At 33.5% G+C, this 20,486-nt stretch overlaps 1 protein-coding gene across 9 annotated transcripts in view; it reads left to right on the top strand.

Moving 5' to 3' along the window:
* TFEC (transcription factor EC) overlaps positions 1-20,486 on the top strand; it is a 667,358-nt gene that overhangs the window by 637,641 nt on the left and 9,231 nt on the right. For 8 of the 9 annotated variants that reach the window (XM_079931385.1, XM_079931390.1, XM_079931383.1 and 5 more), the window contains 3 exons: positions 12,303-12,417; positions 14,397-14,453; positions 18,004-18,079. In XM_079931385.1, coding sequence (XP_079787511.1) covers positions 12,303-12,417; positions 14,397-14,453; positions 18,004-18,079 — 248 coding nt within the window. Of the gene's footprint in view, positions 1-1,124; positions 1,195-12,302; positions 12,418-14,396; positions 14,454-18,003; positions 18,080-20,486 lie in introns of those variants that run through there. The other variant, XM_079931391.1, reaches the window with a different exon arrangement.

Below are 20,486 nucleotides of genomic sequence, written 5' to 3'. Positions count from 1 at the left end.
CCCACACTTCCTAAATCAATATCTTATTTAATTCCCTGGGACACTTAGGATTAGAGTTACAAAAATTATCTTGTGTTTTATTTTATTTACCTATTTATTGTGTGCTCCCACCCTTAAAATGTAAACTCCTGGACTGGTGATCTTGTCTGTCTTGTTCACTGCTGTGTCCCTAAAGCCTAAAAGAGTGACCTGTTCATTATTTTATTCTCAGTACCCAGCACAAATGTCTAGCGCATCATAGGTGCTCAGCAAATACATATGAAATAAATACTTTAAAATTCACACACAATATTTTAAAAAATTGTTCCCATTATACATTACCATTTAGGAAATTTTTTAATGGCTAAAATCAGCAGCAATAAGGATAACAACAATAATAACAGCTACTATGCCTTGGGTACTTGCTATGTGACAAGGATTGTGCAAAACACTTTTCATGAAAATTTAATCACCACAACAAACATATGAGATAGAGACTATTATTACGGATTATCATTTTACAAATGAGGAAAGAGGCTTAGAGAAGTTCAGTAACTCACTCAAGTTCATATAGTTAGTGAATGTCAAGAGAGGGGTTTGTATCCAATCCTGTATGACACCAAATGCACAATCTTACCCACTCTGCTGTGCTAGCAACCTCAGAAGGAAGCCATTTCATAGAATTGTAGAATCTTAGAATCTTAAGGGACCTTAGCCTGATCCGATCCTCTGTCACATTCCAGCCAAAGGATTGTTTAGCCTCTGAGTTTAAATCTGTCTCCCTATAATTTCTACCCTTTAGTCCTAGTTTCACCTCTCCCTTTCAGAGATGTGGTTGTGCACAGTAACTCATTTCTTTTATCATAGATGGGTATTTTTCAATCAAGTGTCTGTAAATGCTGGTGGCGTTTGACAATCTCAGTATACTGTTATAGTTCAAGACTATTTCAGAGACAAGGACTGAGTAAATATTAACAACCCCCTGTGCTTGGTTGGAACTTGAAAGGACTACAGAACACCAACAAGCAAGCTTTTGTCACTCACAATCTAGAGCAGATTAGACTTAAAGTCCAAGGAAGAACCAAAGTTCACCTTAGAAGTTTCTGCACAGCTCTCCCAGTTATTGCTTGCAAGTGTAAGGAAAAGAAAATGATGAAGGAGAAAGAGAAAACCATTGCTATTGTGAAGGTTATAGACACTTCAAAGTTAAAACTGGTGAGCAAGTGCATTTTGGAATTCTTTCAATGTTTGGAGATGAAACCACCTTAAATACTGAATTTAAACTTTATAAACTAATAGTCAATAAAATAAGGTATGTAGAAGTTGAGCATTGAAAAGTGTAACATATAGTCTGCTGTACTGACAAGCTTATTTACTTAGAAGATAGTTTTTAATGCTTTGGCTACAGTAAAAATATTTTTATAGTCTATTTAGTTAAACAATTGTTAAAAATAATGTTATATTGTGACCTTTTTATCAAAAAGTGAAGGTTCTACTAATTATTTGTTGCAGCGTTTACATTTGGTACTAAACAGATTATATATATATAAAGTGTATGATGCAAAAGCATTTATTATGTTACCATTCTCTGTTTTGTATTTTATCTTTTCTATTTGCTTTATGAACCAGCTGGTCAAGGACAGGAATCTCCCACTCCCGCCCAAAAGATTATTTTTATTCACTTATAATAGAACGAAAAAAAAAATAACTCAGTGGGATTTCTCTTTTCAATGTTTATCATTCAAACCTCATAGCCCTGCTTCAGCAAATAAAATAAAGTTAGGGGGAGATCAATTGTACATGTCCTAAAACTGGAAAAATCTAGTTTACTATGTTTAAAGGTAAACTAGAAGAAAGAATAAATACACAAAAGGAAAGAAAATATTCTCTTAAATGCCAGTTTTTATGTATGCTTACATTGTGTGATATATGCTCTCCTACAGTGTTCACTCTTTATTCCTGAAGTTTATCTTCTTTCTATGCCTACAATTATTCTATCTAACAGTATCAAGCTCAATTTTGCCATTTTGCATTCACAGTAAATGTCTTCAGAGAAAAGCAAAATAGAGGGTCCAAACAACTCAAAATCCCCTCACTTTCCCATGAAACTCACACTAAATATTTGATATAGATATAGATATATAGACATCACACATACACATCTATGTATGAGTTTAGAAGTTTTTCTTCTTTTAGTCTCTATACTGAAAAATTGTCTGGAAATATATGTATATATATATATATGATTTTATATCCTTTTTTGTATTTATAATGAGATTATCTGGGGGATAGATACATCACACACACACCACACACACCCATATGTAATATACATATATGCATATTATATGTATATATGCATATACACAAATGCACATGTATGTATCTCCAGGAAATTCTCAGGGTTTTACATAATCAGTTTTCAGAAACATGATGAGTGTTCCTGGGTACTATAGTACCCTCTCCCTTGCTGAGTGAATATAAATGAAGAGGGGTAAAACAATAAAAATGAATTAAATTATTGAATTTGTGGTCAAGTTTCCTCATACTATAGTGTTTTGGTGAAGAAAAAAATTAAGCCAGGTTGCCGTAGGGAAGGTGTTGGAGATGTTTGGACCTTAAGTTGAGCCTTAGAGAGTAGGTTGTAGTTTGATACTTAAAGAAAGCGTGAGGACATTTGAGGTGCAGAAAATAGCAGTGGGAAAGAATAAAACTGAGAAAAATATTCTCCAATGGCCTCCAACTTTTTTGAGTTTTCAAAACACTTCTTACCATTAAAAGTGTTAAGGCAAGAGCCCTTCCACAATAGGATAGGTAGTAAAGAATCCAGCCTCTGTGTTAGACGGACCTAGGTTTTAATCTCAAGTCTTTTATTTATTACAACTGTATGATCTTGAGATAAGTACTTAATTTTTCAGAGTTTTAATTATTTATATTTAAAATGGGAACTATGAGACTTCACTCACAAAGTTATTATAAAGATTACCTGAGAAGCTGTTTTTTGTTATTACTGTGAAACATGCTTATCTGAATATCTGGTGTATAATAAATACTCAACTATCTATGATGTTGCATATATATATTATGATATTGCTTGTATTTTATTATCTTTTAAAAATTCTCCATATGTGGATTCATAGGTTCCGTTTGGCAACATTCTATCTTCTTGCCTCTTCCCTCCCACTGGAGTGGGAGATCTATTTTTACAAGCTGTGACATAGTCTACATATGTGTATGTGGTGATGAGAAATCTTTCAGAACTTGAGGGTAGTGGGAAATAATGTTGACCAGATAATGTGGGGCCATTTAATGAGATTTTGAAAGCTGGACACAAGGGTTTGAACTTAATATATGAGTTAAAGGGGAGAGGTTTAAATTTTAGGTTTTTGAGCTGGGAGAGATCAGAAGAAAGTTGTATTTTCTAAAACATGAGTTGGTTTGAGAGGAGCAGTTGGAAACTAACTGAGAGGGATGGAGGGCTACTGGAGGGAGGGACATATCTTAGGCTGAAGGCCCTGAGGATCTTGAGATACGAGGATAGGGAAGACAATTTAAACTGACTAATGATTTAAAAGAAAAAAATGTCATAACTGGGTAATAGATTGGACCTAGTACATGGAGAGGGAAGAGGGCAAAACAGAAAAAACATATGTGGAATTTAGGTCAGATCATTTATGCTGCCCTTTACTGTATTTGGCCTGAGAGTAAATGGTTGTATGAATATTTGTACAATAATTTTGGACACAGATTTTATTTTCTCATAGGGAAACACTGATTTTAAACACTGGCAAAGCTATATTTTTCTATTATTGAAAGTTATTGTCCTCTCACAAACTAAGAATTTTATAATAAATGGGATTGAATTTTATCAGATACTTTTTTAAAAATCTATTGAGATGATCATAGAGTTTATTTTTCTTTTTTAACGTCATAAAATATATTTATGGGAAATCCAACTTGATTATGGTAAGTTACCTTGTTTATATTCTCTTGAATTAAAATTACTAATAATATTTTGCTTAAGATTTATAGAATGAATGAAATGGGTCTATAATATTTGTTTCTAATAATGTTTTCATATGGTTTCAGTCTCAATGAATTGGAACATATTTCCTCTTGTCTCTATTGTCTGGAAATGTTTGTACAAAATTGAGATGGTATGTTTCTTGAAAATGTGACAGTTTTGCCCATAAAACTGTCTAGTCCAGATATTTTCTTGTGTAATATGTTTAAAGCTTGTTTTGATTTCTTCAGTAATCATACGACTATTCAAGACTATTAATTACTTGTGTAGTAAGTTCTACCAAATAATACTTTTCTAGAAATTTATGTATTTTTCCTAAGCATTCACAGTCATTGGAAAATTATTATAGGTAATCTCTGTTATTATCTTTTTTATTGTGGTAAAACATGTATAACATAAAATTTGCTATTATAAACATTTTAAAGTGTACAATTCAGTGGCATAACATAGATTCACATTGTTGTGCAACCATTACTGCTATACATTCCCAGCGCTTTTTCATTCTTCCAAACAGAAACCCTGAACCCATTAAACAATAACTTCCCATTTTCCCTTACCTCCAGCCCTTAGTAACCTCTATTCTCCTTTCTTCCTGCATAAATTTGACTATTCTAGGTACCTCATGTAAGTGGAATCATACAATATTTGTCCTTTTCTATCGGCTTATTTCACTTAGCATAATGTTTTCAAGATTCATACATGTTGTAACATGTATCCGTACTTCATTACCTTTTATGGCTGAATAATATCCCATTATATGTATATACCACGTTTTACTTATCCATTCATCTATTGATGGGCATTTGGATTGTTTCTACCCTTTGGCTCTTTAATGCTTCTGTGGACATTGGTGTGCAAATATCTGTTTGAGTATCTGCTTTCAACTCTTACTGGTATATACCTAGAGGTGAGAAATTGTTGGTCATATGCTAATTGTATGTTTAACTTTTGAAGAACTGTCATACTGTTTTCCACAGTAGCTGCATCATTTCACATTCTCAGTGGCAATAAACAAGGGTAATATTTTTTCCATAGCCTCACCAACATGTTTTCCTTTCTTTTTTTTTTTTTTTTTTTTGCGGTACACGGGCCTCTCACTATTGTGGCCTCTCCCTTTGCGGAGCAAAGGCTCTGGACGCGCAGGCTCAGTGGCCATGGCTCACGGGCCTAGTTCTCTGCGGCATGTGGGATCTTCCCAGACCGGGGCATGAACCCGTGTCCCCTGCATTGGCAGGCAGACTCTCAACCAGTGTGCCACCAGGGAAGCCCTCCTTTCTTTTAATAATAGTCATCTTAATGAGTGTGAAGTTGTAAAACATTGTGGTATTGATTTATGTTTCCCTAATGACTAATGATGTTGAGTATCTTTCAATGTCCTTATTGGTCATTTGTGTATCTTTTTCAGAGAAACGTCTATTCAAGTTCTTTGCTCATTTTTTAAATTAGATTGCTTTTGTTGTTGTTTTTGTGAGTCATATGAGTTTATTTTATGTAGTCTAGATATTAATCTCTGAACAGATATGTGATTTGCAAGTAATTTCTCCCATTTTGTGAGTTGTCCTTTCACTCACTTGGTAGTGTCCTTTGATGTACAAAAGTTTTAAATTTTGATGAAGTCCAATTTATCTGTTTTGGTTGTTGTTGTTGCCTGTAATTTTGCTATCACATCCAAAAAATCATCACCAAACCCAATATCATGAAGATTTTCCCTCATCTTTTCTTCTAGGAGTGTTATAGCCTTAACTCTTATGTTTAAGTCGTTGATCCATTTTGAGAAATTTTTGTTTATGGTGTAAGAATCCAACCTCACCTTCTGCATATGGCTATCTAGTTTCTCAAGATTGTTTGTTGAAAAAACTGTCTTGGTCTTGGCACTCTTGTCAAAACTCATTTGACCATATATTTGAGGACTAATTTCTGGGCTCTCTATTCCACTCTCTATGTCTGTCTTCATGTCAGTACCACACTGTTTTGATTATTGTTGCTTTGTAGTGAGCTTTGAAATATGAAAATTTGAGTCCTCCAACTTCGTTCTCTTTCAAGATTGTTTTTGCTATTCAGGGTCCTTTGAGATTCCATATGAGTTTTAATATGGGTTTTTCTATTTCTGCAAAAACCACTGTTAGGATTTTAGTAGGGTTTGGATCGCATCTGTAGATTGCTCTGGGTAGAACTGTCATCTTAACAATATTAAGTCTTCTCATCAAAAAACATGGGATATCTTTCCATTTATTTATATCTTCTTTAATTTCTTTAAGCAATGTTTTTTAGTTTTCAGTGTCTAAGTCTTTTCCTCCTTGGGTAAATTTATTACCAAATATTTTATTCTTTTTGATGTTATTGTGAATGGAATTGACTTCTTAATATCCTTTTCAGATTGTTCTTTGTTAGTGTGTAAAGATGCAACATATTTTGCATGTTGATTTTGTATCCTGCAACTTTGAATTCAGTTATTAGCTTTCATACTTGTGTGTGTGTGTGTGTGTGTGTGTGTGTGTGTGTGTAGCCTCATGATTTTCTAAATATAGGATCATATCATCTGTGAACAAAATCATTTTACTTACTCTTTTCCAATTTGGATGACTTTCTTTTCCATGCCTAATTGCTCTGGCTAGGACTTCCAACACTATGTTAAAAAGAAGTGGCGAAAGAAAGTGTGTGGTGTCCCAGTCTTGTTTGTTCCTGATTCTTGAGGAAAAAAACTTATAAATCTCAACTTGTACTGTGTTTATATCTGCCTTTCATTTAAGATATCATTGGTTTAGTCTTCATTCTTTTTAATCAGTCTTGTAAGAGGCATGTCAAGTTTGTTAATTGAAAAAACAAAACAAAACTTTTCTTTTGCATTGTTTTGTTTTTCACTGATTTATGATCTTATGTTGCTATCTATTTTACTTGCTTTGGGTTTATTTGGTTATTCTTCTAACTTCTTGAGAAATTTACTTAGTTTATCAAATTTCAAATTTTTATCTATTTTTCTCATATTTAAGGGCATAAATTTCCTTCAAAGCATTATTTTGCCATATTCCAGAAGTTTCTTTATGTGTGTTTTCAGTATCTTTCATTTATTTTTAAATTACAGTATGATTTGGTCTTTACTCTTGAGTCACTTAAGAATTTCTAAATATATAGGAAATCAAGGACTCTATGAAATGTTTGAAATTTTTTTGGGGGGAGGAGTTGGTTTTAGTATTTTTTCTGAGTATGTGATCAATATTTATGTACGTTCCATACGTACTTGGAAAACTGTGTGTCCTCTAATTTGTAGATGTAGAACTATATACATGTATTAGGCCAAGACTTTACTTTTATTGTTCACATCTAGAACATTACTGATTATTTTTGTCTACTTGATTTTTCAAAAAACAGGGAGAAATGTGTTGAAATCTCCCAATATGTTGATGGATTTATTAATTTCTCCTTGTAGTTACAAACACTTTGTTTCATATTTTGAGGTTATTCTATTAGGTACAAGCCTGCTCATAATTGCTGTGCCTTTTTGGAGAATTGAATTCTTTATTATTAGATAGTGACTCTCTCTAGCCCTAATTTTTCTAATTTTAAAGCCTATTTTCTCTGATATTAATGTAGTTCGCTGGTTTCCTATGGTTATAATTTGCTGGACATATCTTTTCCCATCTTTTAACTTTCAATCTTTTGTGTCCTTTTGCAATGTAGTGGTGTCTCTTGTAAGCTACATAGATCTAAATACTGTCTTTTTAACCAAACTGTCAACCTTTTAGCTGAGGAGTTTGACCTATTTACATTGATTATTCTTTTTTTTTTTTTTTTAAATTTCATTTATTTATTTATTTTTGGCTGTGCTGGGTCTTCTTTTCTGTGCGTGGGCTTTCTCTAGTTGCGGCGAGCGGGGGCCACTCTTCATCGCGGTGCGCGGGCCTCTCACTGCCGCGGCCTCTCTTGTTGCGGAGCACAAGCTCCAGACGCACAGGCTCAGTAGTTGTGGCTCACGGGCCCAGCCGCTCCACAGCATGTGGGATCTTCCCGGACCGGGGCACGAACCCTGTCCCCTGCATTGGCAGGTAGACGCTCAACCACTGTGCCACCAGGGAAACCCTACATTGATTATTCTTATTGATATATTTTCATCTGTTCCTCTCATCTTATTTTATTATTTAAGTGAGTCCTATATTTTAATATGTTTTTCTTTAGTAATTTTTTTTTAACCACTTTCACATCCATTGGCTTTTTTACTACTCCAATCCAATCATACTGATATTATCTAGACTTTAATACTGAGTCATATGGTTATACATTTTTTTTTTTTTTTTTTTTGGCGGTACGCAGGCCTCTCACTGTTGTGGCCTCTCCCATCGTGGAGCACAGGCTCCAGACGTGCAGGCTCAGCAGCCATGGCTCACAGGCCCAGCCACTCCGCGGCATGTGGGATCTTCCCGGACCGGGGCAGGAACCTGTGTCCCCTGCATCAGCAGGTGGACTCCCAACCACTGCGCCACCAGGGAAGCCCTATACATTTTATTTTATCTTTGATTTTGATTACCTTCTTCTTTTTTAGACTACAACCACTTTACCAAGATATTTGATTATTTTTTATGACATATTTTATTATATCATATTTACTTCATCCAAAACTGTTTTCAGTGTTAGTCTTTGAGGGAAAATATTCTTAAGCATTTTATACCTCTAAGAATATTTTTCGTCATGACCTCATATGTGGATGATATTTGGGCTGGATATAAAACTCTGTATTTTAAATCCTTTTCTTTAAACATTTGAAAAATACTGATTCACTTTCTTCTTTCATCCATTTTGCTATTGAAAAATTTTATGTTAATCAGATTCTTGTTCCTTTGAGCATAATCTTCTCTTTTTCTCTTTAGGCTGTTTGATCTTTCTCTTTGTCATTGTATACTCTTAAATTTCACTATAATGTGTCTGGGTGTAAGTTTTTCTTCTTTGATATTCTATAGGCCCTTTGATTTTTAAATCAAAATAAAACAATGATAAAATAAGATGAGATAAAATAAAAGACTTTTTGGTCTTTTATTTAGTGTTAATTCTAGGAAATGCATCTCCATTATTTCTTAAAATTTTTTCTTCCTTCCAGTTTTATTTATTCTTTTTCTCTGAGAGTCCTAATACCTGTCTGTATTTTAGTTCTAATAATTCTATCCTACATACTAATTAGATTTTCTTTCATATGCTTTGTTTCTTGGTTCTTTTCATCACCCTCCTGAGAGATTACTTTAATTTGGTAATTCCTTTATTTCTTTCTAAGTATATGCATTATGCTGTTTTTCCATAGTTTTATTTTGTTCAAGTATTATATTTTCATGGCTCCTATTTCTGCTTCATCACTTCAGCCATTTTATGCTTTCTTGTTATTATTTTATATTATAAATTATTACAAGTTATTTTATATTATAAAGATATTACAAATATCTTTATTTCTTTTAGAATGTACACTAGGTCAATTTTAAAAACTTGGTTTCATGTGATCTTTTACTTTTTATTTCTAAAATTTTTGCTTTTGATGTTATTTCTAACACTCCATATTGTTTAACTTTTAAAATAGTCATTTTCCTCTAACGTTTTGATATATTGACCTGTGAGCTAATTTTCTTAGGGAATATTGGCTACTCTGAAAGGTAGCATATGTGTGGAAAGGCCAGTGCTCAGTCCACTTAAGTCTCTATGATCTTAGTAATGAGATATGACTAAAATCTAGGGTAGAGAATCTTGGACATCAGGAACCACTGCCAATCACTTCTCACTTCAAAGCAACTTCTTAGATCAGGAGTTCACTTTTTTCCTACTAGAAAGAAGAATTGTCTTTAGGAGTATGTTTTTTACCTTGTTGAAAATATTTTATAATTAATTCTTTATTAGATGTCTTTAAAATTTGTGAGTTTATTTCTAATAATAATATTTCCCTATTGTTATGTCAATGATTTTGCTTTTCTGAAAAAGTAACCTGTGTTTTAATCAGAATAATAAATACTTCTTCATAAAATATCTATCAAGTTGCCTACTACTCTATAAAATAAAGCTAAGACTTAGACCTTAATACCTAAGTAACTTATACCTTTAAAAAAAGTAGTTATAATTTTGCTTTGTAAGCCTTTTCCAATGTCTATGTAATCTTTAAATTTTCACTAACACTGTACCCTTATATCTTTTAATGGAGAAAAGGCTCTTTAGATTATGTGAGATGTATTACATACTTTGAAATTGAAACCAATTGTTTAATGATATTCAAAAAGTGATTAGCTATTTACATGAAATAGATTAGTACCTACAGCATAAAATTAAATAGGATATTAATCATTGTGCTTCAGGGCATAAATTGACAATAACCAAGGTCAGGAGAGGATGTAATATACCACAGTTAAGCAGGATTAGATTCATTTTCAGAATTCCAGACCCATTTCTAAGGAAAAATGCATTGGGTACAGTCTGACGAGGTAATATGGACCCAGTGAGATGCTATAGTCAGGAATCTATCACTTTATTGTTGCAGTGTATATGTAATATGGCTCCTTTTCTTCTCAAACATTTCTGCTATTTGCCACTGCTGCATTGAAATCCATCAGAATTCAAACTCTTCAGAGAAAAGTCCCCTTTTCCTAGTTCTTTCCCCCTTTCTTCTCCCTCACTCCCTGTCTTTTTGTTCAGCATGTCCATTATGTTTCTCAAAGGCACAGTGGAAATGAACAATTAAGGTTCGTGATGCCCCAGCTTATAACCAACAGGGTTTTCAAAAAAAGATTTTGGAAACTTTTAAATTTTACCAATATAACTAAATGACTCACATGTTAGGGAAATATCTGCCTTTAGGATTTCTTCCTAATTGTGTTGTACTGATACTAATACTCATCATCTATCCAATTTGGTCAACTTTGTCCCTGTCCCTACTTTTCAGATGAGGAAATTGAGAGGGAATAAATATCCCACTTAAGGCACTCCCTTCTAAGGTCCCAGAAGCAAAAATACATTTTAAAACAATGAATTTATATAAAATAAAGATGGGAGTCCAAATAGAGTAAATAATGAGAAGAACCAATATATGAAAACATACATCAGAATACCATATGCAATCTATAATGTCCTTATTGATATGCACATACACTTAAGTATTAGCCTGATTTCCACTGTATTTTCAATGATTTTTTTCCCTCAGAAATATACAATATTATTATATAGTTTAATAGATTATTATGTCAGAAACTAATTTTGGTCTTTCTTCACATTTATTTTCAGTCTGATTTTATAAGTATTAAAAAATTTCCCTCAGTTTGAACTGGAGTTTTACAAAAAGTGGGAATAAGATGTTAGAGTCTCCATAATAATCTGGTTATAGCTTTGCTTGGTTACTTGTATTATTTTTAGTTCTTTAGGGAATTAAAAAGATACTGCTTATTCAGCTCTTGGTTGACTTCCCAGAAATGAAATAAAGATACTTAGAATGGAAATATTTTCAACATTCAAATCATATATTTTAAATGTAGCTTGTTCTGGAATAATGAATATTAACTTGAGTTACAAATATTATTTAATTTTTTTTCTTGGGAGATCAAATCAATAAGCACATTTTAACTAACAAATTGGTACGATTTTAAATTGTGTATAAAGTACCTTAGCTTTCTGAAAAATTGTTCCCAAGAAGCACTTTAAGAATTGCAGTGTTGCTATAATTAGACATACCCTATATCCACTAGAGGTAAAAGCAGTTTTAGACTACTTTTGGTTACCAGCTAGGATATTTATAATAATCTAGAACATTAGGTGTACATTGAGAAAAGTATGCCTTCCAGGAAGGAAAGAAAGTTTTTCACTTAATTAACAGTGTAGAACACCTCTTGACTGTGAGTTGCTGGTAGCACTGATGGTATTAAGAAGGCTTCCAAAATGTTCAACCATTATACCTAATTTATGATATGCAATGAACTTTCCAGCTTTGCTAATATGTATATTGATTTTTGTCAAAAATGATATTTTCAATCTTTTTCATTTATAACCAGGTAATGTGCTGGATCAAATTCCCATAACTTTGTAAATATTAATCAAAATTTTTCTTAGTGAGTGAACTAATTTCTCCTTTTGCTTAAATAACAAATAGCTTTTTTCAACATAACTTATCCATAAGCGTGCCACAATGATTTTACAAAGTTAAGGCATACTCACTTTTGTTTAAAATTAAAATGCTCTATATTACAAATTACTATTAATAAAGTGGTAAATTTAAAACGAACATCTAAATACTTTGTCAATATCCAACGAAGATTTGATTGATCTTTTCTTCCTTTTTCCTCTAAAGCTTTCTGGAAGTATTTTGGATGTGTATAGTGGTGAGCAGGGAATTTCACCAGTTAATATGGGCCTTACAAGTGCTTCTTGTCCAAGTAGTCTACCAATGAAAAGAGAAATTACAGGTAACATTGCTTTTATAGTTTTATCCTTTTTAAAAATCAACTACATAAGACATGAGTGACATATATTTCCAAGCTAAAGAGGATTTTAAAAATATTATTAAAATAGTTAGTTAAAATGGAAGACATTTAGAGAGTAAATCTATCTTTTTTTCCTCTATGACAACCAAACAGCAAATTAGCATAACTTACAGTTCAATTGAATTAATTAATTATTCTAGGAATTGGGTGAATATACACATAACTTCTATTCATATGTATATGACAGTTTGACTAAGTTCTTCACTTAACATAGGTTCATTTTGATATTGAATAGATGCAATTTATTAACATGATTGCAAAAGAACAGATTAATAGATTAAGGAAAATTAGATTTTCCCCTTTTTAGCTTGTTTTATGGATTTCATGATTCACATTTAACTTTCTCATATGGGTAAAAAAACCCTCAGTTTTCAATAGTAAATCTCAAAATTGTTACAACTCAAAGGAATTATAGGGGCACTGTCAAGTTCCTCCAATATGTTGATGTGGGAATCAAGAGTCAGAGGAGTTATTTTCCCAAAGTCATACAGCTGATTAGAAGCAGAAGTGGATCAAAATAAGGATTTCATGGCTTACCAGACCAGTGTTAGTTTCTCCATAAGAATAAAATAAAACTCAGTCGAAATTTCTATAACAAATTTTTAGTTTGGAGCTCAAACACTGGTCTTTAAATATTTTTATACAGTTAATATAAACATTTTTAATAAATGCAATATATCCATTCTTCGAGTCTAACCAATAACTCAAAAATATCTATGCATTCAAATTATTTAGACTAAAATTAATGAATGTAGCCTTAACTAAATTTAAATAAATGTATTTTAAAACTAGAATAATTCAAAGAACATTGTATTAATTATCTATTGCTGTATAACAAATTACTCAAAATTTAACAGCTTGAAATAATAAACATTTATTATCTCATACAATCCCTATGGTTCGGAAATTCCGGGGGTGACCTATAAAACTGGTTTTGGCTCAGAGCCTCTCATAAGGTTGCAGTCAAGATGTTGGCCAGAGGTACAGACATTTGCCACTTGACGAGCTAGAGGATGCACTCCCAAGGTGGTTCACTCACAGGTCTTCCAAGTCGGTGCTGCTTGTTGGCAAGTGGCCTTGGTTCTTTACCACATTGACCTCTCCACAGGACTGCTCAGGTGTCCACATGACATGACAACTAGCAATTCAAGGGACACCAAAGTGGGAAGCTGAAAATGTCTTTTATGATGTAGTCTGGGAAGCCACACTAATCATTCCCACAAAATTCTGTTGGTTTCACGGGTCAGCTTATTCAGTGTGGAAGGGCACTAACAAAGGTGTGAATATCATGAGTGAGAATCATCGTGGGCCATATTGGAGACTGACTATCACAAATGCTTACAAGTACATAGCACATGAAGTGTCACTTACTGAAAGTATGGAGTTGTCCAGTAGGAATATCTGAGAAATGTAGTTAGTTCCAATTCTTGGGATGTAGAAATCATAATTTTTTTATAAAAAATTTAGGTTGTAATAATTTTGAATAATCTTAAAATTCTGAGAACAATACTAATAAAAATGATTAAGCAGTTTAATATTTTCTGTGTGCTGTACCCATTTTAATCATCACAGTGATTATCAGGTAAGTATTATATTATATCAGTTTTACAGATAAGAAGCCTGAGACACAGAGAACTTAGGTAACAGTTCACAAGGCTATTAAATGGAGGGCCAGAATACAAATCCAGGTTTTACTCCTCAAAGCCCATAGGTTTTGTTACTGCCTTCTTACTAAAGAGCACTCTGTTCCAAATTTCTGAATATTTGCAAAAAATATGTATATATATTTTACCACTTGGAGCAAGTAATATTGTATTTTCACTAGTATTTCTGAATTATGTTGACTGGAAGGATTGTAAGGTAGCAATAAGTACTGTTTCAATTGTCTTCCTTTTGATCAGAAACTGATACTCGAGCTTTGGCAAAAGAGAGACAAAAAAAGGACAACCACAACCTCAGTGAGTATATTTTCCTTTTTTCGAAACAAAATTAATTAATGCAAGAGGAAATGCAGAATTTAAAATGTGTGATGTTTTATTGTTGCCCCATAAATATTTTGAGGTCAGATGACCAGAAGTGTACATGCTCACTGGTAGAGCTATGTTGGGAAATTTAAATGCGAACTCTCAGAAAAGCTAGACATTTTTATGAAGTTCAGCATCTCAAGTTCTCTCCTTGATCATTCTCTCTTTCTCTCTCTCTCTCTCTCTCTCTCTCTCAGACTGCATGTGAGCATTGAGTTATGTCTGAACTCAGTTGTGACTCATGACTCCAAGGTTTAAAGAGATAAAAGTGACTTTAGAAAATATACACCATTTAAATAGCAAGAAATGTGACTCCAGGTTCTTATCTTTCTGTGTCAATCTGCTCCTCCCTTCCTAATGATAAGGCCTCTTACCTGGGGGTCAATTTGACTCTGATAATGGGTCACATGAGATGGGTAAATGCAGTCCAGGGAAGTTGTTGAGGGGCAAGTTGAGCTTTAGAGTGCTTTGTCATGTCTCAAATGCTTAACTGTCTTAAGTGAGCTTGACTAATTGGGTGTGAAGCTTTTTTGTTCTGGGAGCCAAATCAAAAAATGAGAAAAAAATAGAATAGAATAAAATTAAGTAAAAACTTTAAAGCCCTAAAACAAACCAGGAATTTCCTTACATGTGGTTAGTTGAAATTGATTCTACATGTACCTGTGAAACCTGCATATATCTGTTCATCAAGCATCTGCCTACGTCACAGAGTAGGTTGACTGTGTGACTGAGGAGAGGGCTGACCTGTGGTTATAACGGTCCTTAGAGTAATTGTGGAGAGGGAAATGATTTGATTCTGATCACTTAGTGGCAGAGCAGATAAGTGTTGGTGCAGTTTATGAGACAAGTAGAACCTGAAAGACAGAGCTAGTTGTTGCCGGAAGGAATTAATGATACATCGAGGAGATAAAGGCTTCTCTCTTAGTTTTAAGCCTGCTAACTATTACCTTCCTTGCTCCTTTCTTCTCTCCTCTATGTTTGCACTTTAAATAACAGGTCATTTAATGTAAAGTATGATAGGTGCCTGGTATGACCATTATCTAAGAGTTTTCTAATTTGGATTCTCTTACTTAGGGATCTTCCTTTTTGGAGATATCAATGTTACAAAAAATTAATATCACATTTTAAATATGAATCTAGGATATCCCTTAACATTTGCGAGGATCATGGCTGGAGGACAAATAAAGTCCCACTTACCAGATGTCTAAATACTTAAAAGCTAGAAATGCTAAATTAAGTATGTTCTATCCTTCCTAAAGATTGGAAGGCCAGGTGTGAAATAACAATTCTCAGATCCTTGGAATTCTGAGTAGGAATGTCAGGGTGGGGCAATGCCAGCCTTTAGCCAGCAGCCCATCTCACTTCTCTGTCTACCCCCTAGAGGCCACTTGCATGTCTATGCTGCAAGTGGCCTCAAACACGACTGGGAACCCCTCATTCTGTATATTCAAGTTCTATACATATCTCTGCAAACAGCTGCCCCTTGTCTGCATCTTGGGACTAGGGTAAGCATCTTGGTGTCCTGATCCTCCCTCAAGAGGATGGACCTGGGAAGCAGCCTGAACAGGCTCAGGGTGTTTGGGAAGATATTCCTGTTGCAAATTACCTGGAATGTAGTTTAGAAGGGGGATCCCTTTGTCCTGTGGCTGCCTTGCTCAGTGTGGATGGGTGTGGTAAGAAAAGGCAAAGGGGGCTCCTCATCAGTATGGGGTCTGAGAAGAGAGGCCCCTTTTGCTTGGATCTAAGGACAGGAATGAGTGAATATATCAAAAACTTGGTGACGAGTGAAATCACGTGTAGCATGAAATAGTTTAGTAATTTCTTAAAACTTGACTCCTTTACAGACAACTAGTACTGGAGATGAAAACATTGAGGAACGAAACTTCTCATCATAATTAGCCATTAAAAGTTTTACTGGGCACAATCTAAGAAGAGCTGGGTAGGAATTTCTGATATTTTACGTAAGGTGCATCTAAATAATAGATTTTGATAAAACATTATAGGACTAAACCAGTCTCCTATTTTGAGATAAAACTGTGAACATCCTTCCTAGCTGCTCTTCATCTTATATTTAAAAGTCTGTTTTATAATATAGGAGTGAATATGTGTGAACATAGACTTACTAATAAATTCTCACTGTAAAATATAAATGTATTTCTATCAGCATTATCTTTGTTTATTTTCTTTTCAGTTTTTTATATGGTGTCAGTTTTTTGAATCACATGCATAGGAAAACAGGATTGGTAAAGAGGGAAAATAAACTCTCCCAAGAATCAATTATATCCTAATTTCAGAGGAATCCCAATGTATTATTTTTGAAGGTCAAGTTCATTCATGGTAAATTGCTTTGTAGAGTAGGTTCACCAAGACAATTGATATATTTTTCATGACTTTCCTTGTTTCTAGTAGCAGATCTTATTTTTGAAGCACGTATGGTTTAATGTTTTTGACATAGTTTTCTTCTCCTTCATGACATTTTACTTCCTTCGTTTCCCTAAAAAGCTTTAAAAATGTTATCTACTTAAACAATATTATGCATAAGTTGTGGTTCCTGATACTGGAAATATAGAGCACTGGGAATATAGGACTACTCTGTGCTCTGTAAGACTGCTCTTAGGTAAGGGTCAATATAGAAAACTCTACTTATTTGTATATTTGACATTTATTGAACATTTACTAGATGCACAAAATTTCCATAAGCAATGGATGCATAGAAATGCAAACAGAGAAAACAGTCTCTGAATAAAAACTTACATCAGTAGTTCTCAAAGTGTGAGCCCTAGACAAGCAGCGTCGGCATCACCTGGGAACTTGTTAGAAATGCAAATTCTTGGGTCCCAACCCAGTCCTACTAAAATCAGAATCTCTAGGTGCGGGGTACAAATTTATTTTAACTATCCCTCCAGGTGTGTCTGATGCATGCCAGAGTTTAAGAATCACTGCTCTATGTATTATTGAAAGTTGTTAAATTAGAAAACTATATTTATAGTCTAATCAACCTACATTTATTTAGCACCTTTTACATGCCAAGGCCGCTGGAGATACAAAAGAAATGGTCCCTGCCCTCAAAGAGGTCATAGTCTATTTGGGCACACATACCTACCATGTAGCAAACTTTGTGTTAGCCTTTCAGTGGCGTGTATGAGAAAGGAGAGTATATAAATATATATATATATATATATATATATATATATATATATATCAGTATGAGTAAATATTATTGCATTTCAAAGAATGATAAAAATGTTGTTTTTGAGAGAAAATGTTTTAAAATAATTGTGAATAATAGACTCACAATTCTAATATTGTTATTTTTACTTTTAGAATAAAATGTGTTTGAATTTTTTATTTTTGAGAAGTACCCTTTTCACTAAATGAAACTTTTTTGCTCATTGTTTTTCAAAGATTGTTAAGAAAGTTTACAGCTGACCAAAAATGAATTATGCTTTAATGAGAATAATCAATAATATTTCTTTTTTAATAGTTGAAAGAAGAAGAAGGTATAATATTAATTACCGAATCAAGGAGCTTGGCACTCTTATTCCAAAGTCTAATGATCCGTGAGTTCACCAATCATTTATTAATAATGTTATGGTTTCAATCCCCCCCCCCAAAAAATGGGTGTGAGAGAGAGGGGGAGGGGAGAACCAAAGACTAGGAAACTAACCAGCTGTGGTAAAGATAAGGCTACTGCTGGTCTCATTTTTTAATATCTATCCAAGGCTGATCGTTATTAAGCATCAACGTTGTTACTAACACTTGTCCTATTGAGCTATAGGAAATAAGTAAATTATTTCTTCTCAGTATTTAGTGGATTTTTCTGTATGGCACCAATATTTGCAAATTTAGTGGTAGTACCAAATGCTTTCATGATACTGACTGGCATCCTCAATTTATGATTATAGCACTCCTTCCAATTTAAGATTTATGTGTACGTGAAAATTGGAATGTTGAATTTTCAGAGGTTCCAAAATTCTGGCGATATGCAAACAGAAAAAATAGAACTGTAAAAACAGGCTGATTGATGCCAGTCAATAATCGGTTATTGCAATTAAATTTTCAGCTAGGTTATGGTGTCATACAGTCACAAAGTCAGTTAAACGAGATGTTTGAGGTTGTAAATTTCAAGAAATAGTTGATAAAACAAAATATCAATTTAGCATGTTAAGTGTTTCTCTAAAAACATGAAAACATTGTAGCATTAATAATGACTAGAAAAAAATGTTTTGTTCAGACTGAGAACTGGACTCTCCAGACACTGGCAAAAATCCATTATTCAGAAATGATGATGTTTGATAAAGTGATATTTGTGAAATTCGAAAGTATCCTTTCCCTAAATGTAAATGTGCTAGTTCACTTGGACAATTCATCCATTTATAATAGAAGGGAATGCCATATTTATTCTTATGGGCATAGTAGATAGTGAAGGCATCTCCAGTAGAATGGCAGAAAGCACTGGACAGAAAGTCTGAAGAGCTCAATCTTGGTGTAGGCCTACCAGTAATTTTTCAAATCTTTTGAAGTCTCTAAGCATGCAACTCTTTCTGTTTGCAGAAGGGAACATCCGTTTTCCAGATAAGACTTTTTTTAACACTTAAAATATAAATGCACATTTATTCACCAAACATTTCATGTAAGACCAAGACCTTTTAGTTTGAATGTGTTTCAATTTTTCTTTCTTACATAAACTGCACAAAAATGTATAGTCTATTTCAATTTCTTAAAGATAAAACAAAAACCTAAGGGCCAACCACCTAAGTATAGATGGATATTTTTTAATGTTTGCACTCTAATTTCTTACAGCATAGTTTTTAGCAACCTATCTCTACCTACATTTTACTTCAGCTTTTCCAAAGCTTTTAATATACTTTTCCTAAGAACAATAGCTATCTTTATAAATGCTTTTTCTTCTTTTGCATTCGTATTTCATTAGTTAACATACATATAATTTAATTATACTATCACAATAATAAGTACAATGGGCATTCATTTAACAGCCTGTCAGTAAGTACATGTCACCACAAGGATAACAGAAGTACCTGGGTGTCTCAGAAGGTAGCCTAGTGTCTACTTTGTTCTGTCAACAGTCAGTGAGTATCACAAAGGGAATGGAGAACATTAATTACTCCTGAAAGTGATTAGATAAGGTCAGTTAAGAGAGCTTCCCTTGTAACCGGTAGAGCTAACCCACAGTGCCAGGCACAGGTTATATGCAGAAAACAGATGAGACTCTAAAATTGGACTCTGAAGCCTGACTGAACATCTTTAGATGTCACCATGCCTGTAAAGCACCAACTATATGGCTGGGTTTTTATAAAAATAAAATCAAGTAATATGTATGAGAATATCTTAAAAATTATAAAGCTTGTGTGAGGGATAATTATTACTCTACACTTTTATAGAAGCTTTGGTTGTAAAATGGCTCCTTTCTGGTTCTAATTCATTGTCCAGAACAGGGGATGGAAAACTTTTCCTCTAAAGGGCCAGATAGTAATTATTTCAAGCTTTGTGAGCATAAAGTCTCTCAAAATTATTCAACTCTACCATTGTAGCATGAAAGCAGACATAGACAATATATATATGAAAGAGCATGACTGCATCCAATGAAACTTTATTGACAAAAACAGGTTGCAGGCTATAGTTTGTCTACCCCTGATCTAGAATATGGAAAATCAATTTATCACAGAATCACATCTGAAAGGGACCATAATTGGGAAAGCTTCATTTTAAGTATTCTTAAGGGACTTTCTCTTCTTTGTGGATTTCAGAAAGAGGAATTATTAATTGTTTTAATTCTATTATATGTAGGCACTGAAAACATCAGAGTATTACATATTACACGTTAGAAGGATAGTAATACCACATGAATCCTTTGTTGCTGTTATAAGTACAAAGAGCGCACTGGGTCACAATAGAAAACACATTTCTTATGGCAGATGCATTTGAAAAAGTGGGAAAGCCACAGAT

This window comes from Stenella coeruleoalba, assembly GCF_951394435.1.
Source record: "Stenella coeruleoalba genome assembly, chromosome: 9".
Lineage (NCBI taxonomy): Eukaryota > Metazoa > Chordata > Mammalia > Artiodactyla > Delphinidae > Stenella > Stenella coeruleoalba.
The sequence above is the reverse complement of the archived record's forward strand: the minus strand, read 5'-3'. Positions and strand labels throughout refer to the sequence as shown.